Below are 25228 nucleotides of genomic sequence, written 5' to 3' on the forward strand. Positions count from 1 at the left end.
ACATACAGACAAAAAAGAATATATAGTGATACAGAAAATGCAGCTATGTTAAACAATAATTTACTGTCTCCATCTGTTAATAGACATTTAAAGGACTACTAAGATTCCCATTGTTCCGCACCCCCAATATTTTAGCCCCCTCCAATTATCAATTGTCTATACTTTAACTTCTAGTTTGTAGTGATTGTCATCCACATCACTCTCCCCCCAGACCCCATTTATTATGTAGAAATAAAAATTCTAATTGCAATCTTCAGTTCTCAACGTGGATGAGCTTTTAACCAGGGTTGTTCTCTGGCTATTGTGACTTTTTGGGCATCTAGTAAATTCTTTTCAGAGTAGCAGCCATGTTAGTCTGTATTCACAAAAAGAAAAGGAGGACTTGTGGCACCTTAGAGACTAACAAATTTATTTGAGCATAAGCTTTCGTGAGCTACAGCTCACTTCATCGGATGCACGAAAGCTTATGCTCAAATAAATTTGTTAGTCTCTAAGGTGCCACAAGTACTCCTTTTCTTTTTTAGTGAATTCTTAACTCCCAATTTTGATTCACATTTTTCCATCTGAATTTTTGTTCACAAAGCCAATAGTCTTCTGCTTTGGGAAGCTGGCTCTTTGGCAGCACCAAGTATGTTAGCGGGTGGAACTGTCTGCAGTCCACTCATAATGAATGTAATCAAGTCACAATCATGGCTGTAGGCCAGTGGTCTCCAAAGTGGGGTTTGTGCAGCTCAGGGAATGTGCAAGACCATCCCTGGGGGTGCACGGCAGGAGTGGTGCCGCCGAAGGAGCACCACTGCCACAGCGGCCGCTCGGCTCTCCCCGCTCCGTCTTCGGCGGCCGCTTTTTTTTTTTGGCGCACACTTCCCTAGAGCTGACCCTGGGGTGGTTGATTCAAAAAGTTTGGAGACCACTGCTGTAGGCAACCACCACCTTCCAGGCCAATGAGCGAGGCCAGTGTTTGAGTGTGGAGCCTGGACGTATGCCACCACCTTTTGTGCTCCCTAACATGCAGTCAGCAAGGAGGAACCATAACTGCTCAGGCCAAACCTTGAGTTCTGCAGTGTTACCTTTGTGATGAGGCAAGGCCAGATGGTTATGGAAAAGTAGTCTTATTGGGATCCAGGAAGTGGGCGGGCGAAGCCCGTCCACTGCTAAAGGATCCCCCTCAGCCTAAAAGGGGGATCCACAGGACCTAGATGCCCAAAAAATTCCGGGGGACAACTAATAAAATAATAGGGATAGGAGTGCGGTCAAAGGGTCAAACGAAGGGAACCGGACAGGGACACGGAGCAGAGAACCCCGGACAGCGCCCACTGCTCCTCAAAGGCATCAAGGGAGTCAGAGGATGCTGCCCAGAGGAACTCTGCCCGGATACGTGAACGGACCGAGGAACGGAAATAGGCCCTACAGTCACAGGAGACTCCATCGGCCAACCTCCTCACTCTGGTTTTGTAGATGGCCATTTTAGCTAGGGCCAGGAGGAGGTTGACCAGGAGATCCCGGGACTTTGTGGGGCCACGGATAGGGAGTGCATAAATGAGAAGGTGAGGGGAGAAGTGCAACCAAAAACGTAATAAGATATTGGTGAGGAGCCGGAATAGGGGCTGCAGCCTGGCACACTCCAGGTAGACATGTGCCAGGGTATTTCTCACGCCGCAAAAGGGGCAGGTGTCTGGGATTGTGGTGAACCGCGCCAAGTACACGCCCGTGCTCACGGCTCCGTGAAGGAGCTGCCAACTGACATCCCCAGCGGGCTTTGGGACTAAGATGGAATATAGGCTGGCCCACCGGGGCTCTTCACCCTCCAAAGGTGGCAGGAGGTCCCGCCATTTTGTATCGGGGCGGGACATGAGGGTGCGGGCGTGAAGGATGTGGAGCACGAGCGTGTAGAGATGTTTTCTTGGCGCGGTTTGAAAACAGACCGGCTGCATCTCGTGCAGCCGGCTTCTAGTGAAGGGGTGAAGGGATCGGTTGGGTCCACGGGGGAGGGGTCCAATTAAAAGGTCTGGCGAGCCTGGGGTAACGGGTGGGTGGGGCGTGCCCTCGTACAGGACCTGGTCGAGATAAACCCGAACAGCGGGCGGCAAAGCGGCCTTCACCTCCTGAAGTATGCGTCGGGGAGTACAAGGTCTGGAAAGCCCCATGCGCTGAGTGAAGGTTAGGAGATCCAGCCAGTCTCCCCGGTCATAGTCCAGGAGGTCTCCGACTCGTGACCTCTGCCAGGACCAACCTCTGGCGCACCGAGCGGGACTCCGCCACCTGCAAACGGAGCTGGGGGTTGTGTAGCAGGGGCTCCGCGAGGAGATCTGCCCCCTCGGTGGCCGCCACGGACCTGGTCATTGTAAAGAGTTTCCAGGTCCGGAGAAGGTCCTGGTAGAAGACCGGCAGCCCGGAGAGGTCTCGCGGAAGACCTCTCGGATGGAGATAAAGGAGCTGTCGGTCGTATCGGAGCCCCCGGAAGCGGCGCAGGAAGGCGTGCGCCAGCATGCTCCACGCCGGACTACCTGCACCATAAAGGACCCTCTGCAGGGTCTGGAGGCGGAAGACATGGACCTGAGTAAGCAGACATTTGAGGCCCTGCCCTCCCTCCTCCACAGGTAGATGGAGAACCCCTGCAGGGACCCAGTGCAGTCCTGACCAAAAGAACTCCAGAATCGATGTCCGCAGGTTGGTCAGGAAAGCCGGGGCCGGGACCAGGGTGTTGAGCCGGTACCAAAGCATGGACAGGACTAGTTGATTAAGCACTAACGCTCTCCCTCGAAGGGAGAGGCACCGGAGTAGTCCTGTCCATTTCCGGAGCCGCTCTATCACCCCGCCCTCTAAATTCTGCCAGTTCTCCGGCGGAGAGGGATGCGTGGCAGAAAGGTAAACGCCCAGATAGAGCAGCGGACCCATGCTCCACCGGATGGCTTGAAGCGCGGGTGGGCGGGGGCTCGCCTGCCGCCAGTCCCCTACCATCAAGCCAGAGCTCTTGACCCAGTTGACCCGCGCGGAGGAGGCTGCTGAATAGATGGCCTGGCAAGCCTCCACTCGCACCAAGTCGCCCGGGTCCTGGACCATGAGGAGCACGTCATCAGCGTACGCCGACAGGACCAGCCGCAACTCCGGCTCCCTCAGCACCAACCCTGTCAACCTCCTTCTGAGGAGACAGAGGAAGGGCTCGATCGCCAGAGCGTACAGCTGGCCTGAGAGGGGGCACCCCTGCCGTACTCCTCGCCCGAAGTTGACCGGTTCGGTCAGGGTCCAGTTGAGCCTTACCAGACACTCTGCAGAAGCGTACAGCACCCGGAGAAAGTTCACAAACCTGGGTCCGAAGCCAAATGCCTGCAGAGTGCTCAGGAGATACCCGTGATCCATCCTGTCGAACACCTTCTCCTGATCTAAGGACAGGAGGGCGAACGACAGACCATCCCTACACCCAAGTTCCAATAGGTCCCGGACCAGATAGAGGTTGTCGAAGATGCTGCGGCCCGGGACGGTGTAGGTCTGGTCTGGGTGGACCACGTCCGCCAGCACGGACCCTAGCCTCAGGGAGATGGCTTTTGCCACGATTTTGTAGTCCGTGCTGAGGAGCGAGACGGGACGCCAATTTCGTAAATCGCGGAGGTCCCCCTTCTTCGGCAATAAGGCCAGCACGGCTCGCCTGCACGAAAGAGGGAGGACCCCGCTCTGCAAAGACTCGGCCCAGACGGTGACTAGGTCTGGGCCCAGGATGTCCCAGAACACGCGGTAGAGCTCCACGGTCAGCCCGTCCATGCCGGGAGATTTATTGGTGGGCATGCGACGGAGGGCTTCCGAGAACTCGGCCAGAGTGAGGGGCAGCTCTAGCCAGTCTCGGTCGCCCACGCTGACCGTCGGGAGCTCCTCCCACAGCACTCTGCAAGCGTTAGGATCGGTCGGCTCCGGGGAGAATAGGCTTGCGTAGAAGGCTCTCGCCCTCTCGCACATCTCCACCGGATCCGTGAGGGGGGTGCCATCCTCAGTCAGTAGGCAGATGATATGTTTCTTAGCCCCCCTCTTTTTTTCCAGGGCGTAGAAGAAGCGGGAGCCGCAATCCATCTCCCGAAGGAGACGGATGCGGGATTGAACAAAGGCACCCCGGGCCCGATGGTCCTCGAGGCTCCGGAGCTCCTCCCGCTTCTCCCGGCACGCTCCGCAGAGGGGTGGATCCTCGGGGCTGGCGGCCAGACGCCTCTCCAGCTCTAAGACCTCCCGTTCCAACTGCTCTATCGCTGCATCCCTCCGTCGGCTGGTGCCCCGGGTGTAGTCACGGCAGAAGAGCCGGGCGCGCACCTTCCCTACGTCCCACCACCGCCGTGCCGAGGGAAAGGCACGCCGCTGCCCTCGCCAGGCCAGCCAGAACTCCCGGAAGGACGCCACGAAGCCCGCATCCTCCAGCAAGCTGTTGTTAAAATGCCAATAGGCCGGCCCCGGCCTCTCCGCGCAGAGGGAGGCTGTCACGGTGGCTATGTGATGGTCAGAAAATGGGGCCGGCCGGATGCTGGAGGAGTGGGCTCGTGTAAGATGAAAGCGTGATAAATAAATGCGGTCCAACCGGGAGTGGCGCGACCGATGGGCCTCCACCCGGACAAAGGTGAACGTGGAAGTGTCATCCGGGTGGTGGTCGCGCCAGACGTCCACCAGGGAGTGGTGTTCGACTATCTCCTGGAGGACGGCGACGGCGGCCGGGCTCTTCTCGGTCCCCGAGCGGTCCCGTTCCTCAAGGGTGATGTTAAAGTCCCCTCCCAGGACCAGGCACTCCTGAGGATCCAAGGTGCCGAGGAAGGCGGATGCCTGCTGATAGAATTGCAGCCGCTCTGGGCTCGCTGCTGGGGCATAGATGTTGACGAGGTTGACTACGAGCCCCTCCATTTGGACCCGGAGGTGCAGCAGGCGACCCGGCACAGCCTCGGTGACCCCCAGCACCTCGGGCCGTAGGTCGGGGGAGAACAGGGTCGCCACTCCACCCGTATGAACTGTGAGGTGGCTAAAGTAGACCCTGTCCCCCCAATCCAGCCGCCAGCTGTCTTCGGCGGTCGGATCCGTATGGGTCTCCTGCAGGAAAACCACAGAGTACCTCCCCTCTCGAAGGAAGGAGAGCACCTGGGACCTGCGGAGACCCATCTTACAGCCACGGGTGTTCAATGTTGCGATGGTAAAGGGTGCCATGAGGAGGGCTGGGGGGGATCCTCGCCGGCAGGGATGCTCGTGGCTCCCGGCGGGCCGCGTAGCAGTCCGTGACCCACCCCGTTGGTGAGTAAGGAGTCACGGAAGTGGCGGACCCGCTGGTAGGCCGCGGCGCCCTGTCTCCCGGTCCTTTTCCCCTCCCCCATGAGGGCCCTTGCGGCCCGGAGGATTTGATTAAAGTCCCCCCATCGCTGGAGGGCAAGCTGGACTTTGTTGCGGGAGCCACGGACGTCTTCTAGGAACTCCCGCAACTCCTCTCGCAGCGCATGGGGGGCTGGGGTTATGGTCTGGTTGCTTCCCGATGGGGCCCTTGGTACAGTCCCCTGGCCCAGCGGGACGGGCAGACAGGGTGCGGACCCCCGACGGGGCTCTTGATGGGTTGACCTGAATGCTGGGGCGATAGGGGGCGGCGGAGGGAGGATAGCAGCCCCTGGTGGGTCGGGACGGGCAAACACAAAGGCCATTCCCTGGGAGTCATCTGTTGGAAAGGGGAAGGAGACTGTCCCAGGGGTGGCAATAATATCTCGGGAGGTGGGCGGGAGAAGGGCAGGGGCAGGGGTAGAGGTGAGAGTCTGGGTCGGGAGAGGGCTCTCACCGATGCCGGGCGCAAGCTGTCTGGTGGATTTGGCAGCCACGGCATCAGGAGGTGGACTTTCTTCTGTAGGGTCCTCTCCCGGAAAGGAGGTCGAATGTTCCTCACCAGCGAGGGATGCCCCTGGTGACTCAGGTTCCAGCCGCGTGGCACTGGCCGTCGCCTCAACTGGCTCGGTGGCTCTCAGCAGGGTGCCTTCTGCAGCCGGGTTGATGGAGGAGTCCAGGGGCTCCTCGGAGGTGGGAGCAGAAGCGACGGTTAGGGGGAGGGAGTATGGGGAAAGGGGGGCTGGAAAGAAGTCGCCCAGATCGAGGCCCGCTGGCATAGGATCGTCCTCCCCCTGGGTGACCGGGGTCAGACCCAGGGCCTCGATCTCCTCATATATAGAGGGGAAATTGTTTTCCACTACCCCAGGATTCTCCCCGCCGGCACCTGACGCGATGGTTACTTTGGGGCACACTGGGGTTTCAGATGGTGCCTCGGGGGTCTTGGAGGGGAGGGACTCCCGTGGAGGGGAGATACCGCCTTCTAGTGCTGCCACGTCTTCCCCAGCCGGCTCTGGTGGGTGGAACACACCCGTGGGTAGAGCGGAAGGCTCGGCATCGGTGCCCCCCTTCCTGGTCTTCCGGGGGGCCTCCGCATCAGATGGGAGGAGCGGAGCTCGAGCCTTCCGCTTGCCCCGCTTCCCCTGGACTAGGGCCCAGCCCTCCATGGCATCATCCGGGGGCTGGCTAGCAGGGGTTGTGTCAGGGGGCAGAGGCGATGGCTCAGGGACTCGAGGGGGTAATGGTGGGGCAGCACAAGGGAGGGAAGATTCCCCTTGGGGCGGGCCCTCTCCCATACTTGGCGGTGTCCCTGCTGCACCCTCCTCCACAGGCCCCGCCAGATTGCAAACAGCGGGGGCGGGGTTCTCCCGCTCGGCTCGGCATAGTGCGGGGGGTGCCCCTTGGGCCTGAGCGGGAGCAATGGTGGACTGGGAAGGAGGAGGGGCAGTTTCGGGTGCCGGGCAGCCAGGGGCGTCGGCGATGACGGGGCCGGTGCCCTGCCGGGGCTCGGGTGTCCTGGATGCCCCTTCTTCCCGGGCAAGGGGGCAGTCCCTCCGGACGTGCCCCATCGCCCGGCAGAGGTAGCACCGGGCCTCCCCCGTGGAATAATGCACCCTGTAATGGGTCCCCTGGTAGGGGACTAGGAAGGACCCCTCGAGTGCCTCTCCGTCGCGCGCCGCCGGCGGCAGTTGAAGCTGCACTTGCCGGCGGAAGGAGAGGACGTGACGGAGGGTGGGGTCTTTGCAGCCCAACGGGAGAGGGCTGATGACAGAGATGGGCTTCCCCAAGGTAGAAAGGGCGGGTAACAGGGCGGCATTGGGGAGAAAGGGAGGGACGGAGGTCAGGACCAGGCGGACGCCCAGGTCCTCTAGCGGCTCTAAGGGGACGAACACGCCCCCCACCGCCAGGCCCTTCTCCACCGCCTCCTGGGCGGCGGCCTCCGATGCTAAGAAGAAGACGACCTTGCCATACATTTTGGAGGCCGCCACAATGGCCGTGGGCCCCACCACCCTCGCCAACGCCCGCACATAGGTCTCCACGTGGGGCGAGGCGGGCACCAGGAGGCAACAGACGCCGTGCTTCCTGGTCATGGTGGGAAAGGGGCCCCGGCCGCTATAGATGGTAGCGGAGGCGGTGGGCTGGAGAAATGATGTAGCGGCAGGCGGGGGGGCTGCCGCCACCTGGGCGTATGCTCTAGGGGCCGGGGGAGGGACACCTGCAGAGCTGGTGGAGGGAACAGCGGGGAGGGGCGCCCCAGCTGGAGATGGGGCCGGGGCATTGGGGGCAGCCCCTGCCATGGAGGGCCTGGTCTTTTTAGCGGGGCCCTTCCCCTTCTTCTTCCCCTGGCCCTTCCCGCCGGCTGGGAGGACTCCCCCCAAATCTGAGGGGGTGATAGACGTGGCAGCAGTGGAGGTCACCCCGGTGCCCGTCGCTGCTGGTGCCCCAGCGGGGGCGATGGCAGATGGTTTGGCAGCGGACGTAGAAGCTTGGGGGGGTGACAGAGGGGCAGGCGGGGGAGGGAGAGCTCGGGCTACTGGAGAGGTCTCACCCGTCTCATCCCCCGCCATCATGAGCAAGGAGGAAAGGGAGGACATTAAAAGGAGGAGGGGAGAGGGGAAGCAGGTCGACCACTCCTCCCCGCTAGGCTGCAGGCAGGGGAGGAGGGCGCCAAAAGGGGTGGGCTGGACGGGGGGCAATCAGGGATTAGGGGTCAGTCACCGACACAAGGTGGAAATTCCGGCTCCTCTTGGTGCACTATGGGGGGGGGATTCAACAACATTGAAGGTGCAGTGAAGAGGGTTGCAACTGAAATGGGGAGTTGCACAAGCGCATGGGAGGGGGCATGGGCACAAGGAGCGAGGGGCTAAGCGGTCTGGGGGTAGAACAGGGAAACCAAGGGGCTAGCTTCAGAGGCTGGGGCGGGGCAAACAAACAAAGGCTGCAGAAGGAAATGGGCGGGGCAGGCAAACAAACTGAAGCTAGTAAGGGGGGCTGGAGCAAAAGAGGAGGCAAAGCAAGTGGCAAATGGGGCAGGTAGTAAAAGGCAAAGCTGGGGGTTAGGCAGTCCGGGGGGGGGCACATGTGCCCATGTGCACTTGCACAAGTCTTTTTTAGCTTGCTGCTGCTTCTGGCCCAAATGGTGGAAATAGGGCGTGGCAAGCCAAGCAAGCAGCTGAGTCCAGAGGCAGGAGCTGAGGCAGATGGTATACAGCCAGTGGGGGTTGTGGAGGGGGCAGCGGTGGTGGTAATAGTGGTGGGGGTTGGGGGGGACACACAGATGGATCGGGGGGCAGCTCCACGCCACACCCCCCGTGTCCCTACAAACACAGTCAAAACCCCCACCACAAGAGCACAGTTTGAAATTACTCAGTCTTAGGTCCCCTCCACGGTGGTCTGCAAAGTCTCTAGGTGCTGCCCCACTGGCAGATGATCCTCTTCTTCTCCTCCTCGGGCTTCAGCAGCTCCAGGCAGCGGCCTCTGCAGCAGCAGCTCTAGGAACTCCAGGTTGTAGTCCAGGCAGGCAGAATGGACCCCTCTCAGGTGGTGGTGGTGGTGGTATCCACAACAGCAGTGGCTGGGGTCCCTCACTCCTCCTCTCTGGGGAGTGGGCTAGCAGCCCCCCCCCGGGGCTGCAGTTGCAGCAGTAGCAGCACCCAAGTGTGGGGGGTCCAGCAACCAGGTAGCAGAGAAGGGGGGGGTGGGTGTCTGGCCCAGCCAGGGGAGCAGCTGGAGCAGCAGGGAGAGCTTAGGGCCTAGTAGCAGCAGCTTCCCACCTTCCTCCAAGCTAGGAGGCTATGGGAGAGCAGTGGGAGCGGGGGAGAGATTCGCTCCAGGCTACACCAATCCCTAGTACCAGGATCAGTGAAATGGCAGCTGCTCCAGGTTAATTAAGACACCTGGGACCAATTAAGAACTTTCCAGAAGGCAGGGAGAAGGCTAAGTTGATTGGGACACCTGAAGCCAACGAGGGGCTGGCTGAAACTAGTTAAAAGCCTCCCAGTTACCCAGGTGGGTGGGCATGTCAGGAGATGTGGGAGGAAGTTGTGCTGTTGGAGAGGCTGAGTAGTACACACCATATCAGGCACAAGGAAGGAGGCCCTGAGGTAAGGGTGAAGTGGAGCTTGAGGAAGTGAGGGCTGCTGTGGGGGAAGTAGCCCAGGGAATTGTACATGTCATGTTTCTAAAAGGTCAGCTACCATAGCTGATACTATTAGGGTCCCTGGGCTGAAGCCCGGAGTAGAGAGTGGGCCCGGGCTCCCCCTGCCCACCTTTGCCCCCTCATTAATCACTGAGGCTGGGAGACAAAAGAGACTGTGCAAGGAAGGATAACTTCTCCTCCCCTCCCTTGCTGGCTAATGATGAAAATGGCTCAGTAGACTGTAATCCTTGTCTCTAGAGAAAGAAGCGTTATGTGGAGGGTCACAGTGAGCCTTTGAGGCTAGAGAAATCCGCCAGGAAATGCGGGACCCACGGAGGCAAGGACAGAGCTTTGTCACACCTTCCATACTCGGCCTGTCACTGCTCTCCAAGGTATTACAATGCAGCTGCAAAGCTAGACCTTGCTTTTAGCTCCCCAACCCTATCGGTGCAATAACAGCTGAACCACTGAAGCATCTCTAAGTTAAATATTTTACCATGGAAGTTGATGATGGAGCCAGCCAAGAGAAAATGCGGGTCTGGCTCCTTGTTAGCTCACATCACAGCAGAGCCGAGGCCAGCACAGTTGCTACAGAGTAGCAAGGTCAGGGGCCCCTAAACTGGATTTAAAATAGTGTTTTCCATAATGCTGGTTTTCCAACAGAGGCCATTGCAGAAACCTACTGCATGTTAACAGCATTGTGACTGCAAATGACATTTTTGTAATAGATTTGTTTAAACAACCCACTGGGGGCAGTTGCCTACTATTCAGAGACTTGGGGGATTAAGAGCAACTGAGTTGTGCTGTTCAGAACTCCAGTTACTATATTGTTCCTGTGCATGGAAGTGTTCACCCCATCTAGGGGCAACCTTTGGAAATTGGAGAGCAGAAGGGCTGTGAATGGAGGAAGAGGCATGGTGAGCCAAGAATTGGGACTGGCCTTATTGGGATCCAGGAAGTGGGCAGGCAAAGCCCACCCACTGCTAAAGGATTCCCCCCAGCCTAAGAAGGGGGGGTCCACAGGACCTGGAAGAGTCACTCATAGAAAGAGCTGGACCTCAGAAGTATGAGAGGGAAGGGACTGTGATAGCAACTTTGCAATTAGCTAGTGGTCATGCCCTTAAGAATGAGTCCAAGTAAGAGCTGTCTGGTCTAGTAGGTTATGAAGTGCAGTTTCTTCTGGGATGTAAAGAACTGGCTGCACCCAGCCCTGTGCATGCAGAGTAAACATTTACTCAACAGCCTACTGAACAGCCAACTAAACTAGCCCAAGCTACCCCACGACTGACCCAAGAGTCAAGGGCATGATACTGGCCCAAGGAATACTCCCCACAGGGGGCTGATTACAAGGGCCAACTCACGGTCAAGACTGCTGGCACCAAAGGCCTCAGATCATGGGCACTGCCGCTATTGGCAAAGGGATTTGCCCCAGCCATCTAGATTACAGGGTTTAGGGTGAAACAAGAAGCAGTGAAGGGGGATGTAGTGGAATGGGCAGCTGCTATGGGAATCTGGGATAAAAAACAACCCATCCTACTGAGCTGGGCTGACAAGTGCTTCTTTTGTAGCCAAGAGGGAGTGTTCTTATGAAGTGTCTCACTATGGGCCAGTGGTGCTCAATGTAGTGGCCTATGACCCCAGTAATGGCCACAAGCCAACCTATGCTGGGCTCATATACCCTAGAAAGCAACATGAATTCATCCCCCACAGTAGCGGATACAAGCAAAGGGTAGGCCCAGTGCTTAGGGCACTACCTTAGGACTTGAGACCCCAGTTCAATTCCCTTATCTGCCACAGCCTCCTCCTGTGATCTTAGGCAAGTCCCTTAGTCCGTGCCTCAGTTCCCCCACCTGTACAATGGTGATAAACAGTACTGCCCTACCTTGCAGAGGTGTGCAAGGATAATATACTGTAGCATCTGAGCTTCTCAGTCAAATGTAATTAGGAGTCAGAATACTGGATAAACCCCCTTCCAAAGTCCTACCAGAGGACCAGCTCCACACTGGTTTGCCTTACTCTGGCACACGGCTGCAGCCTGTTCTGAAGGAGCAACTCCACTTTCCCCAGAGCCACACTTTAAAAACTTTATTTATATAAAAAATCATTTTGTTTTAAAAGCATTACAAGAGAGCGCGCAGGAATCAGACAAAGAACAGGTTCCCGGCACCCCAGAACAAAGGGTACAGAAGAGAGCAAAATAGTTAGTTATTGGTTCCCCGCTGCAGGCGCTAAAGCAGTCCGTGGGAGAAAGGAGGTGTTTTTGGTTCATCTGGAATTAAAAAAGGAATTAGTGTTTTACATACATAAGAGTTAGACCCCAGAAAGACAGCTTAGATTTGTACTTCAGTCTCTTCCAAGGGGAAGAGGCTGGAAGCGACAAAAGTGGGGTTAGAGAGGCACAGAGATCTCCCAGCCCAGACCTTCCCCCTTGTGTAGTGCATGCACAGTGGAGGGCAAAATGAGAATCCCATTTGAGCACGCAAGACTAGAGTAATCCAGGTCCAGTTTGTGGCCTTAAGGGGAGGCTTCCAGTTGCACTGTATGCAGAAAAGGGGCTAGGAATGTCTTCCATGGGGAGGCAAAGACACACCCCCTTCATCAGAGCACCCATGGTTTCCCCTTCCACCTGGCTGAATGGGGTGAGAAGGCCAAGAACACTTGGTATTCCCACTTAAGTCCCTGAAGCTTTGCAGTTGCAGGTTGACAATGCTCTCCCTTCCCCACCTTACTCCAATGAGGATTTAGGTAGGACAGAGAAGCCCTTATTTATCCCCACAACCCAGACATTCCTGGGAATCCAGCTACCCCTTGCGTCAAGCCGAGGTATCAACACAGTAAGACTAGAGCCCCAAGTGGGGAGGAGAGCAGAAGCTAATCTATGCCAGAGATCCCCAACCCCTTGAATCCAAAACACACTCCTCTTCCACCAGGCAAGAGAGCCTAAGAGTTGGAAGAAACTGTTTCACAGTGGCAAAGAAAGGCACATGTCGAGAAACCGACAGACACTGCTGCATTCACCCAAGGTGTATGGGATGGGGATAGTAGTTACAAGTCAGTTTTTGCTTCCTATCACCATCCCTCCCAATCCATCACCCCCTCCTCCCAGCATACCCTAAGCCATGGCACTCTCAGACTTAAGACAGTTAACGAAACAGTGCATCTCTTAAAAAACCTGATATCCTCTTCCCATCTGAGAGCCAGCCCTGCCTCTGCTACATACCAGGATCTTCTCCCTCACATCCCTCGCCACTTTCTCCCAAGCTGGCTCCTCTCTCAAATACCTGCCCCGAACAACCCATCCGGATGAAGGCTCACCCAGGTCCCACTAGAGAGTGGGAAGCCAAGTGATCCAATCCCCACCCTTGCATGTCCATTTACACGCCTCTCTTCCCCCATATAAGAGGCAATAGGCCAACTAAACAGAACTCAGCTCAGGGCAGACCTTCCCCCAAAATAGCCATCTGGTATCCAAATGCAATCAATCATGAGACAGGAATATTGTGATTTTCCCCTCCCCCCAGTTGCCAGTCCCTACCCCTCCCATCACCACTGCCTGGAATGTTCCCGTATTCCTGGCATCCTTTGTTGCAAAGTGATCACACACAAAAATATATTCTATATGCAATGAGGAGGCAGTGGGCTTTAACCCCTGCCTCCACGAGCAGAGCTGATGTCTCTTAAAAGGAAAAGCAGACTCAGTACAACAGGGCTCCACTGAGATCCACCTTGTGCTGAGAGTGCAGCAGGAGATTGTGGCATCAGGGGAAGAGTTCCTTAAAGAGCCTGCCTTAGTCGCTCCAGTGAGATCCATCAGAAGCATTCGGTCTGCAGGAGTTGCTCTTGGAAGGAAAGATAAAAAAAGACGTCCAAGGATCGAGGGGCAGCCGTCTACAGAAGGGAGTGTGGGGGCCCTGTCCGGATGTCCCCCACCCCCAGGCAGAAGGGGTGCAGAGGGCCAATCATTTGGCTGGGTAGTTGGCACAAAGAGTCCAGCAAAAGTAAGGTAAAAATCAGTCCATTCCACCACAAAGAGTTGTATATAACATACTATAAACCCAAACTGAGCGGAGGCAGGGAGAAGACTAGATCTTCTGCTGTGGAGAGAGAAAAAAAATGAAAACAGGTTAGCACCGGGGGGAGGAGTTGTCATCAAGCTGGAGCACAATGCGCACCAAGCAAAACAAATCAAGGTAGATTATGGTCACAGATCAGCAAGTGATTGGGATCTGGAATAGAGTATGATTTGACTGGCCAAGCACCACCAGATTACCCAAGAAGGTTATCCTCCAGCTTCCTGGTGTACATGAGCAGGAGACTCAAATAGAGTCTGGGACATACCATAGGGGGATAAGCCAACAAGTCGTCATCCTCCTCATGCAGGGATTCCTGCCCTTCATTCTCCTGCAGACACATATTGTTAGTGGGGTGTGGGGAAGGATGCAAGACACAGCAAGGGGAAAAGGGAGGCTGAGCTTGATGGGTTGAGAGGGAAGACAGGGACTGTCCAGGCAGCAGAGAGGGCAGAGCAGAAAAGTAGAGTCACCTGACAAAGCCTGGGTCCTCTCCTTGGCTCCTTCCAACATAGAGGCCAACAAGTATCCTTCTTCCAGTTTGCCTGTCCTGACCACTTAGGTCCAGAGCCCTTCCCTCCCCACCTGCCCCAGGTTTCTGGGATTCAGCAGAGCAGAAGTAGCAGGGACTAAGGAGACTCGAGAGTAGCAGCAGGTCTTACCATCAGTGGTGCTCCCTTCAGCGGCTCCACATCACCCAGGTCTCCAGACCGGTCTAGGGTCCTATTGTGGTCTCTCTCGTCCAGCGTGGAGTAGTTGTCTGGATTAGGAGGACACATGGCGAGTGAGACAGATCCCTCCAACCAGCAACTGGGAGCTTAGGCCACAAGAAGCTGGTAGTGCCGGTCAAGAGCTATTTACAATGACTTTCCTGACCCTTTACACATTCCCTCTCTCTCCAGTGTTGGCTCTGATCTAAGCAGCAGGACATGTTCTAGGCAGATCCCCATATACTCTAGTCTGCGTGTCTGTGCCGTAAGCCAGCTGCCCGTTTCTTACCTGGTCCCATGTTGCTCATCTGGATCTCCTCTCGGGAGGATTTCTTATCTAGAGAAAGAGGATGGGAGTTTCAGACACCAGACCTCAAGGGTACTCACCCAGCCAGGCAAACTCTCAAGCAGCAGATAAGCTGGTTCATTGTTTGGGCTCACTCAGGCAAGTAAGAATTACCTAAGCCTGCGGTGAAGTCAGCTGGCTCACAAACTCAATGCAAGATGCTATAGGGCCTTTATAAACACCAGCTACATTCTCAGTCTAACCCATGGACTGTTAAGTCTGGAGCACAGACACTGTCAGAGATGCTGAGCAAACAGCTCCCAGTGAAACCACCAAGAGTGAGGTGCAGAGGCAGCTCTTGGAGCACGGAGCCCACTAACTGCACTGTACATCAGGTTGGGTTTTGCAGAAAGAGCAACTGAAGCAATCTGAACGTAGGGGGTCAGTAGGTATGACTGGACTTGTGAGGGCTGCATGGCTGTCTACAGGGAGTGGCGCAACATACCTGCTTTTTGGTTCCTGTCAATGAGGGGCAAGGTGCTGTCATCAAACGAGTTACCTCCCTGGCTCCGAGAGGCATTGTTTAGATTCACCTGAAACAGGAGGGGGGCCTGTAACATCCATGACCTATACATCCCAGTTGCTAGATCTCACAGAGATAGGTCCCTTAGCCCGCCACACTAAGATACCCAGGCCTCTACAGCTGGAGTTCAGCAATGGCAGAATCCGGACTGATCCAAGCGTGCTGCCCTCTAGCGTCTGAAGAGAGGTCAAGCCCATTCCAGGGAAGGCTGGGCACTGCTGACAGGAGCGGTTCAATATGCAGTGGAAGACAGGATTTGGCCTGGTGAATAAGCTTCTTTGCATTTTGACTCTTCTGCAAGGAGTTGTGAGAATAGCCATCTATCAAGGGGGAAGTTTAGTGCCATCTAGGAACTTGCATATGTATGTGGGATCCAGTATCTGAGCACCTCAGATACTGATCTCACACTAATCATGAAGCCCCACAGAAAGGCAGGAAATGCCCATCCCCATCTGTCAAATGGGAATCTGACAGGGATTCAAGCCAGAATTCTAAGATCTGGTCCTAGAGAAGTAGCCAGATTGTCTGGAGTTCTCAGCACCCAACAGAATCTATTTAAAACAAGAACCTTCCTAGCCGCACTGAGAATGGGAGCTGCTGGCTTCTGAGTATCTGGCCCCACATGATTTGCCCAAGGTCACACAGGGGGAGCTGGGAACTGAACCCAGATGTCCAGAGTCCCAGGCCAGCACCTTCTCCACAGGATGGCCTTCCTCCCCAGGATTTCATATAAACACAGCTGGGATTTTAGCCCACCATGAGGCAGCAGGGCTACTGGCCAGCTTGTGTCAGAAGGCTGGCCACTGCTCATCAGCAACAGGGAAGGAGTCTAAACATGAAGCATTATTAGAAACATGCTAGAAGGTCCAGTGGAGTTCCCCTCCCCAAATACAAACCTTGTCTCTCCTCTGAAAGCCAATGACCCCTCACCAACAACCTCCCAGTCACCTCAGGTACCTGGAAGTCAGATTTCTTCCATCCTTCCTTCTCCAGTGGCTTCCGCAGTTCCTTATACCCCCAGATTGTCTGCAAGACTAGGGCAGCAGCTCGGACTTCCCTCTCTGATCTGTTCCTGGAAAGAGCAAGACATGAATGTGAAGATGCAGCACAGGGTAATATCCAGTCCCCTCCGAGTCATGCATGGAAAGACGGAGGGTGGGGGAAAAGGGAACAGGAAGTCTCAGGCAAGATTCCAGCATACCCTTCCCCTGGGACACACCTACCCAGATTTGTTGATCAGCACCAGCTTCTCAATGCCCTGAGTCTCACGCAATTTTTTTGCGGCCTCCAGGTTGTCCACAATGACCTCATTGATAGTGTTCAGGATCGACACCACCGTGTCTTCAGACAGGTTCTTGGCTGGGGTCTGCTGCCCGCCTGGCAGATTCTTCACTAGGTTGGGGATGGCATGTTTACCTGGAGCAGGTGGGAGAATTAGGTCAGTGACAACTGGATCAGAAGGCATGAGGAACGCTAAGCAGCCAGATGAATTGGGGGAAGCCACGCAGGAGGGAAGAGGAGGATCATCATGGATGGACAGAAGTGTTCGGCCATGCTTGGTTCTGATGCCTTTCCTCCTCCCTCCACAAAGCCTACTGGAGGCATTCTGGAAGATAGCACAGCACCCATGTTAGACATGATTGGGGTCAGAGGAATGGAACAGAAGTCAGCAGTTCCCAGAGGAACGAGGGGCATCACAGTACCCTTGAGGTGGCAAAGGCAGCAAGCAAGAACCATGACAACTTCTGGCTGATGCAGAGACAAGACATGTCCTCTTGGTTGAGTGGAGTGTAAGAGGGGGGAGAGCAGCTACAGAGCAGACATCACCTCCACAGCTCTTACCTATCAGTTCTTTGTTGCGTGAATCCACTGCCAGGTTACGCAAGGCTCCAGATGCTGCTTTCACCACCCGCTCACTATCATGGGTCAGGAGGTCGGCGACAGCAGAAAGCCCCTTCTCCTGGCGCAGCGCTGAACGGATGTACCGGCCATACTGCAGGAGGACGAGAGCAGGGTGCCATGGGGTTACAAGGGAAGGAAGGGTCCTCACTGACAGCATTATGCCTTCCCCCCCCACTTCCATCTCTAAGGCTAGCACCCAGCCCCATACATGAATGGGGGAGGGGGGGAGTGGTTCAGTGGAAGCAAGGAGGGTCCTCCCCAGGACAACTACGGGAATCATCCCACTCAAGCAGTCTGGTATTGAACAGTTAACACTAGATGCTACCAAGGTGGGCAATGCCCCCTAACAGCCTAATCAATGCAATACTACTGCAGAACAGAAGTGGGAAGCTTTCCCTGACCCCAGCTAGTGAGCCGTTTCTGGCAGGTCTATGCACCTCAGGCAGTCCATGGGAGTATTTGAGCTAGGAAACTATTGTCATTCAGGGAATGAATGAGGTGCTGAAATAATGGCTGAATCACCACAGTAGAGAGACTTGGGTAACCTTGTCTGGAAACTAGTAGTACGAGTCCCTTAGATTAAACAGCACAGGAGAGACCAGGTTCTGCTTTGATGGACTTAAATAGCACAAATTAACCACGTGTTCAGCCACGACACAGGAACCAGAGCTGTGTTGTAAGTACCATTAAGGACAGATGGGTAAGTGGTCATATTTCAGAGCATGTGCCATGGACTTACTGCCCAGGGTCAGGAAGAAACTGCATATGGGACCAGTCATTAAGAGTTGTCCATTATGGCACTTCTCACACCTTCATCTGACAAAGCTGGCCTGACCACATCAGTGACAGGATACACTGCTGGAGAGACTATTGCCTGACATTTGCAGGAGCATGGGTAGAGGCCTCAACCAACTCAGGAGTCCATTGTGCTAGACGTGGCAAGGGACAGTTCCCATCCCAGAGAGTTTGAACCAAAAATACAATCCACTATGCAGTTATGGGCAACTCAACCGTTGACTAGAGAAGTTGCATTTAATGCAGGGTCAAACAGTCTGAAAAAGGAAAAGCAGAGGCTCCCCAAGAAGCTAGGCCCCATAATAAGCTATGTTATTCAGACAGCTTGCACAGCACATGCAAGACAGCTTCAAAGGCACAGACGACAACTAGTTTAGCTGGACTTTGGCATCTGACTCACAGCTGTGGGACTCAAGACACTTAGCACCCCTTTGTGGGACACAGAAGTAGTTGTGGATGCTCCACTTTAGGTCCAAGTCTGTGCGTCCCTGCACCACAGATCGGAGATTTTAGGTAGCAGTGCTCGGTTGGGGAGTGCACGCACCGCAGCTGTCTCATGGTGTCATTGGTGCCTCTTTTAGCACACGCACAACCCAAGCCCCTCCGTTCCTTCACCATCATGGAGTCAGATAGTAAAAACTCTGCAGGAGAGGGGGAGGAGGGTGGGTAGTTTAGCACCCACAAAGGGACCCATCTTAAGAACCGTAGTTACTGCACAAGGTGAGTAGTGTCCCTGTGGGTGCTCCACTTTAGGTGTCTGTAGAAGACTGCCCTCCTGTGGATGGTAGGGGCTTTGGTGCGTGCCTGCCCCCCCCCCCATATACACCCACCCACCCACCATTAAAGGGACACTGTTTAGGAAGGCTATTGATGTAGCCATAGCACATTTCTAGTGGTAGATAGAGTGAAACAGATTACTAAACAGTAGACTTTCTGAACAGTCTAGTTCTCCATTTTGAAACCATGTAGGAGCCATGCTTTGAGGTGGAACTTCTCCGGATGGGGATGGAGTGTTCAGCCCTTGTTCTGTGAAAGAAGATCCGCCCATAAGGAAAGGGTGTGTGGAGCACACACTGCCAGGTGCGAAAGGTAAGGGAACCAAGTCTGTCTGAGCCAGGTGGGGACAATCAGAATGGTGCGCGCTCTGTCGGTCCATATCTTGTGAATCAGTCGTGAGATTAAAGGTATCAGCAGGAATGCATACAGGAGTAATGTGTTCCATGATATGAGAAAGGCATCCTTGTCAATTAAATACAGAATATGCATGTGATGTTGTCAGTTACAGAACAAAAATCAATCAATTTGTATACTATGATTGGCAGGAAGTGATCGCATGCATTGTGTACCGCTCTGAGCTCAGGAAGTTGATGTGAAGTTGAGTTTCCATCACCAACCACTTGCTCTATATGATGTGGTGGTCCTAATGAGCGCCCCAACCTATCAGGGACGCGTCTGTCATGATGGTGAGCGATGGAGGGTCCTGTTGAAAGGGGATGCCCGTACAAACGTTTTCTGGTTTCATCCACCAGTGTAAAGATGTGAGGGCCTTTGGAGGCAATGTGACTCTTTTGCTTAGGCTGTTTGCGCTGGGCATATACACAGCACTCAGCCAGCCCTGAAGACAGCGCATGTAGAATCTTCCGTGCTTTACAATGAAGGTCGTTCCCGCCATATGTCCCACGAGCTGAAGGCAAGTACTCACAGATGTTTGTGGACTCATGGGGATCGTCGAAATGAGTGCGTTCATTGTCATGAACCTGTGGTTTGGTAGCATTGCCTTGGTTTGTACGGAGTCGAGGTAGGCGCCTAAGAACTCCAGGTGTTGTGTCAGGGTTAGAGTTGATTTCTTTGAATTTATCTGAAACCCTAGCTAATGGAACAGCTCTACCGTTATTTGTACGTGTGTCGCCTCCTCCCGGGTCGTACCTTTCAATAGGCAGTAGTCCAATTACAGGAAGATCAGCACCCTCTGGGTTGTAAGTGTGCAGCTATTACAGAGTGGTTTCTTAAAAACAAAACAAAAACAAAAACAAACTTGAGGGGCAGTGGAGAGGCCAAAGGGTAGGACTCAGTATTGGTTGGATCCTACTGTGAACCTCAAGAATTGTCTGTGGACCGGATGTATGGCGATATGAAAATATGCACCTTGAAGGTTGAGGGCTGAAAACCATCCCGCCCGCCCCCCCCACCCCCCCCACCCATTTAGTGCTGGTATGATTGTGGCTAATGTGACCATTTTGAACTGTGGTTGCGGACAAATTTGTTTACCTTCCGGAGATCTAAGATGAGTCTCCATCCACCACTTTTCTTTTTGGTGAGGAAGTAGTTTGAGTAGAAATCCTTCCCTTCGTATTTATTTGGAATTTGTTCCACAGTACCCAGATACAGGAGGTGGTCCACTTCCTGTTGTAGGAGGTGCTCGTGAGAGGGGGGTCTCTGAAGAGGGATGGGGAAAGGGGGAGAGAGTGGGTGGTATGGAGAGGAAGGGGGATAGCATAACCAGATCTTATGATCTCCAGTATCCACTGGTCCTTTGTTATAGCTGCCCAAGTGTGGTAAAATGGGCATAAGCAGTGGCCAAAAATGTGGGTGTGACTGATAGTGCTATAGTCTGGGGGAGGTCATTCAGACCCTTGACCTAGACTTCAGAAATTGAGGCTTGGTTGTGGATGGTTGAGAAGACTAGGCCTGATGTTGCAGGGCTCTACGTCTTTGAGGATGTTTATTCCTATTATGGTCAAAATGCCGCTGTTTGGGGTGGAAAGATGCGTCTTGTTCTTTGATATGGTGTGAAACGACGTCGTTTGTTAGGCAGGGTGTATATGCCTATGGTATGTAATGTGGCCCGAGAGTCCTTCACTGTATGCAAGACCTCATCTGTTTTAGATAAAAAGAGCTTTTCACGGTCAAAAGGAAGGTCTTCACCTTTAGCTGTAGTTCTCTCAGGATTCCCAACGCCTGCAACCAGGATGCTCTGTGCATCACCACTGCTGTGGCAGTTTGTGCGGTTGCGTCTGCCACATATATTGAAGCCTGTAGAGCCGTGTGGGCTATTATCTGTCCCTCGGTCATGATGGCCTTGAGCTGGGGATGTTTGTCTTCAGGAAGATCCTCTGAGAATTCCTGCAGTTTACCATAATTGGAGAAGTCATAATTTGCCAAGAGGGCAGAATAGTTCACCCCCCTGAATTAGAGTGGGGGTGAGGAGTATATTTTACAACCAAAGAGGTCTAGTCTTTTATGTTCCTTGTTCTGTGTGGAATGGAACTGGGGTTGCTTGCTGCAGTGATTGACAGCTTCCACCACTAGGGAGTTGGGCTGTGTCCCATTCTCTGGCCTGGAGATTGCATTGTGTCAAATAGGAGCGATTGCGGTGCTGAGGAGATTATTATGTCCCTCTGGTGTAAAAATAGCACTGGTTCCGCTGTGGCCAGTGACACATTAGTATCGCAGTTGGATTTCGAGAAGGTAGTTCGTGCTGTTGAAGGTCGATCTGTCGGTGCCTACAAATGAGTCAGTGCCAGTGGCAGCAGCATGGGATCATGCTTTCGGCACCGGCTTCTACACCAGGATAGTCAGTGCTATGGAGGAGACTTGGTGTCTCTATTCCGAGCCTGTGCATCAGGACTTGGCAAAGGTCTGCGAGGGGACGGTGCCGGAGTCTCACAGCAGCTCTCTTTGGATGAGCTCGGCACCGAGGGCCAAGACCTTGCTAGGGAACTCCTCTTTAAGTGTCCTGTTTTGGGAGGTCAAATCTCACTTCCTTGACGTTTTGGAAGGCTGAGTATTGCCTTTGTCAGAAGTTTTGCTGGTCTGTGACTGAGTTGTTGGTGTCTCCCGAGATGGCTGCAGGGATTTTTCCATCAATCATTTTAATGCAGAGATCTTTGTCTCGCCATGCCCTCGCTTTTAGACTTGTACAGTGAGTACATTTCTGGGGGAATACGAGTTTCCCCTGGGCATCGGACACAAGATGCATGGCTGTGAGAGATGGGCACTGCGTTGGGGCAGGAGTCACATCTCTGAAAACCAGGTGAGCTAGGCATAGTGTGTTCTATTCTTTTTCCCCGCAACTGGGTTGGGAAAGGTGAAGAAAAATGTAGAAATTGGTTAAACAAACTATTTCTACTGCTAATCTAAAACTAAAACTGAAGGGAAAGAAAAAGTAAATTCCACCCCTCCCCCCAAATAACTGCCTAAGTCAAGTCTAATCAAACTAAGCTAAAACTACGATGTAAATGATTTTTTTTCCTAAAGATTTTTTTTGAAGAGGCAGCACTGCCATTGAGCTCTATCTGCAGCAGAGGACAATAGAGAAGGAACGGAGGGGGTCTGTTTGCGTGCGCGCTACAAGAGGCGCCAACGACATCGCAAGACAGCTGCTGCTCACGCCCCAAACGAGCATTGCTACCTAAATCTCAGATTTCCAGTGCAGGGACGCACCAACACCTGAAGCGGAGCAACCACAGGGACATACTCAAAGAAGAAATAAGAGCTACCGATTGGTTTTCCCCTACATCACCACCCTCTCATTTCTCCTCTCCCTCTCTCCTCCTACAGCAGGAACTGCTCAGCACTCCTGCATGAGGCTTAACATCAGAGACAACCCACCACTAGCTTGTGCAACCAGTTATATTGCACACTAATACAGAGTTGATGCCCAGGGCACAGATGGTTGAAGATGTTGGGCAGAAGGGGAGACGCTGGCATTTATGCTGAAGGAGTGCCCATGCATGGCTCTGGAGGGAGGGGTATGTGCTAGAATTTGAGTTAGTCTCTCTCCACGAGATTACCGATGTCTTTGACTTTGGGTTGGTCCCAGTAATGAGTCTCAGAGTGGGACATGGCTCCTACAGCAGCTTTGATGTCATGGTAATGCTGGAAATCAGTAGTTACACCAATGCCCGGGGGGCTCAAGGAAGACCATATCCCCCACCCCGTGCAGCGGAAATCTGCTGCAGAAGGGGAAGCTCCAGCAGCAGCACCCACCCCTGATCCCCAGAAGCGCTAGGTAGCCCCCAGCGTCCCTCCCCCCACCCGACTAGCCCCTGCATCCTCCACCCATGCCTCGTCCTGGGCAGAAGCTTTGGGGTGGCAAGGGAAGCCCCAGTGCTCCCAACCCCCTGCACCGCCCACCCATGCCCTGTCCCAGGAAGAAGCCTTGGAGCAGCAGGGGAAGCCTGATCGCCCGACACACACCCCCACACCATCCCTGGTAGAAGCGCAGGGGGAAGCCCCAGCACCCAGACATCCCTTGCAGCCCTGGAGGAGCTCTCTCACCGCTGCAGCCCTAGGGCCAAGACACAAGGATAGAGCCTCTTGGGACTGCAGTCAGGGGTGGACCCTGGGTTGGCCCCAGTAAGGGGCAGAAAGGAGGGCCCACTTGTTCTGGCCCAGGAACCCAGGAAACCTTAATCTGCCTCTGGGTGCCTGGATCCCCTATGCCAGTACTGGATGGGTGATCCCTCCTTTCTGATTTCAGAGTAGCAGCCGTGTTAGTCTGTATTCGCAAAAAGAAAAGGAGTACTTGTGGCACCTTAGAGACTAACAAATTTATTAGAGCATCCGATGAAGTGAGCTGTAGCTCACGAAAGCTTATGCTCTAATAAATTTGTTAGTCTCTAAGGTGCCACAAGTACTCCTTTTCTTTCTCCTTTCTGATGTGCCCTAGCCCCTCCCAGCTTCAAGGCTTCATTCTCTCCTCATTTTTAAGATCAGATTCCCAGTCTGTCTCTTCTTGGAAGTGACTCACCGTCCAGCGACCAGCACACAGATTCTGGATGGCTCCTGCCGAGGCCTCTAGGATGGCAGGTGTCTTGCTCTCCTTCAGCAAGGAGATATATATCCGGACTACTTCTGGTTGGAAGAGGAGCTCATACCCTAGAAAGTGAGTCAAGGAGTAACAGGTAGGGCTTATCCGAGAGGTTCATTAAGTAGCAGAGTAAGCAATGGCCTATCCAGTAGGTTAGACAATTGACACAAGGTGTATGTTTTGCCTCTCCCCTTCCCAAGTGATTAGAAATATAAGAACTAGATCAAAAAAATTTAGTTTTTAAACCATTGCCCCATAGCACTGGAAACCTGTATAGCACAGCACTGTGGCTGGCACTCCTGCATTAGCCCAGACAGTTACTTCAGTCAATGAAGCAGCAGAGCACTCAGACAGGTGATAGAATTTTTAAAATCTAAGGTGTTACTAAGAAAGGATAAGGTTTAGCTATTTGATGCGGCATGCCCCTTTATGCCATTCCTCTTACACCAGGCCAGATTTAGGTGAGGTAATGGTCACAGCAGCCAACCACAGCTGTGTCCGAAAGCTTGATACAGGGAGAAGAGGGAGGACTCAAGACTCATCACCAGTAGATACTCTTGGCACCTACAGAACTAGTTCAAGCAACTGTAATGTTTACAGAAGCCTTTCCCGCCAACACACAAGCACAGCAGGAACACTTCAACAGTGTTCACAGCCACAACTGCACAGAACAGATCTTCAAACTAGATCAGCTGGAAGTGCTGGGGTTGCAGTGACATTCAGGTGACATTAGGCAGAGGTTTGGTCTCCAGTCCTGCGAAGTGCTTTACTGAAAAAGACTAGTCTACACACTGATTAGGGTGCAAAGTCCCATGAGCACCCGTTCCTTTGTTTGGAGTAGGGCTGGTGAAGTTTAATTTGAAATTTTCATTTTTAAAAATGGCCTTTTTAAAAGCCAAAGTTTCTGCAAGAGTTTTCTGAATTTTCTTATTTTGTCAAAAATTGAGTTTTTAGGTTTATTTCTTCTCCACACTTCATTTTCCAGTGGGGAAAGAGAAAAAGAGAGAGCGCGAGTGAGCGAGCACACGCACACATGCCAAAAATTCACAGATGTTTGAAGAGAGCTCTTTGAATTTCAAACCCTGTATCTTTCCCAACCAGTTCTAGTTCTGAATGCCTGCAGCTCCTGGAGTTTAACACTCACGATTTGTTTTACCAAAAAGGTATAATGTGCACACAGTCTCTTCCTGGTTTCAAAAGAATCCAGGACATTTGCCAATAGCACTGCTGCACTTGTTCTGCACTGCAGGAAAGTTAAAGTTAACAGTGGCTACTATACACTTGCCATGACCACGGTATACCTGTTCTTGCCCTTACCTTACCCTAGGTCACATGTAGCTCCAGTCACCCATGGTGCTTATCTGCTCTCCCCCCCCACACACACCCCGAATCACTGTAGTATCTGAGGACCTCATAATATTTAATGTATTTATGCTCAACACCCCTTGGGAGGCAGGGTAGTGTTGTTATTCCTGTACAGATTGAGGACTGAGGCTAAGTTATTTTCCCAAGGTCACAATATGGCAAAGCAAGAAATTGACCCCAAGTCCTAGGCTAGTGCCCTGACCACTGCACCATCCTCCTCCTTATAAGCCAAGCAGGAG

The 25228-nt window shown here is 53.7% G+C and overlaps 1 protein-coding gene across 10 annotated transcripts in view; it reads right to left on the minus strand.

The window, feature by feature from the left end:
• Nucleotides 1-11536: 11536 nt before the first annotated feature.
• The window catches only part of CTNND1 (catenin delta 1), a 59968-nt gene continuing 46276 nt past the window's right edge, over nucleotides 11537-25228 (minus strand). For 5 of the 10 annotated variants that reach the window (XM_043516414.1, XM_043516412.1, XM_043516413.1 and 2 more), the window contains 9 exons: nucleotides 23565-23692; nucleotides 16958-17108; nucleotides 16339-16531; nucleotides 16073-16187; nucleotides 15038-15125; nucleotides 14536-14583; nucleotides 14199-14296; nucleotides 13805-13867; nucleotides 11537-13560 (listed from right to left, as the gene is read on the minus strand). In XM_043516414.1, the coding sequence (XP_043372349.1) occupies nucleotides 13549-13560; nucleotides 13805-13867; nucleotides 14199-14296; nucleotides 14536-14583; nucleotides 15038-15125; nucleotides 16073-16187; nucleotides 16339-16531; nucleotides 16958-17108; nucleotides 23565-23692 (896 nt within the window). In that variant the 3' untranslated portion in view covers nucleotides 11537-13548. The remainder of the gene's footprint in view (nucleotides 13561-13804; nucleotides 13868-14198; nucleotides 14297-14535; nucleotides 14584-15037; nucleotides 15126-16072; nucleotides 16188-16338; nucleotides 16532-16957; nucleotides 17109-23564; nucleotides 23693-25228) is intronic. The other 5 variants (XM_038405544.2, XM_038405543.2, XM_043516416.1 and 2 more) reach the window with 3 other exon arrangements.

This window comes from Dermochelys coriacea, chromosome 6 (assembly GCF_009764565.3).
Source record: "Dermochelys coriacea isolate rDerCor1 chromosome 6, rDerCor1.pri.v4, whole genome shotgun sequence".
In the NCBI taxonomy this organism is placed as follows: domain Eukaryota; kingdom Metazoa; phylum Chordata; order Testudines; family Dermochelyidae; genus Dermochelys; species Dermochelys coriacea.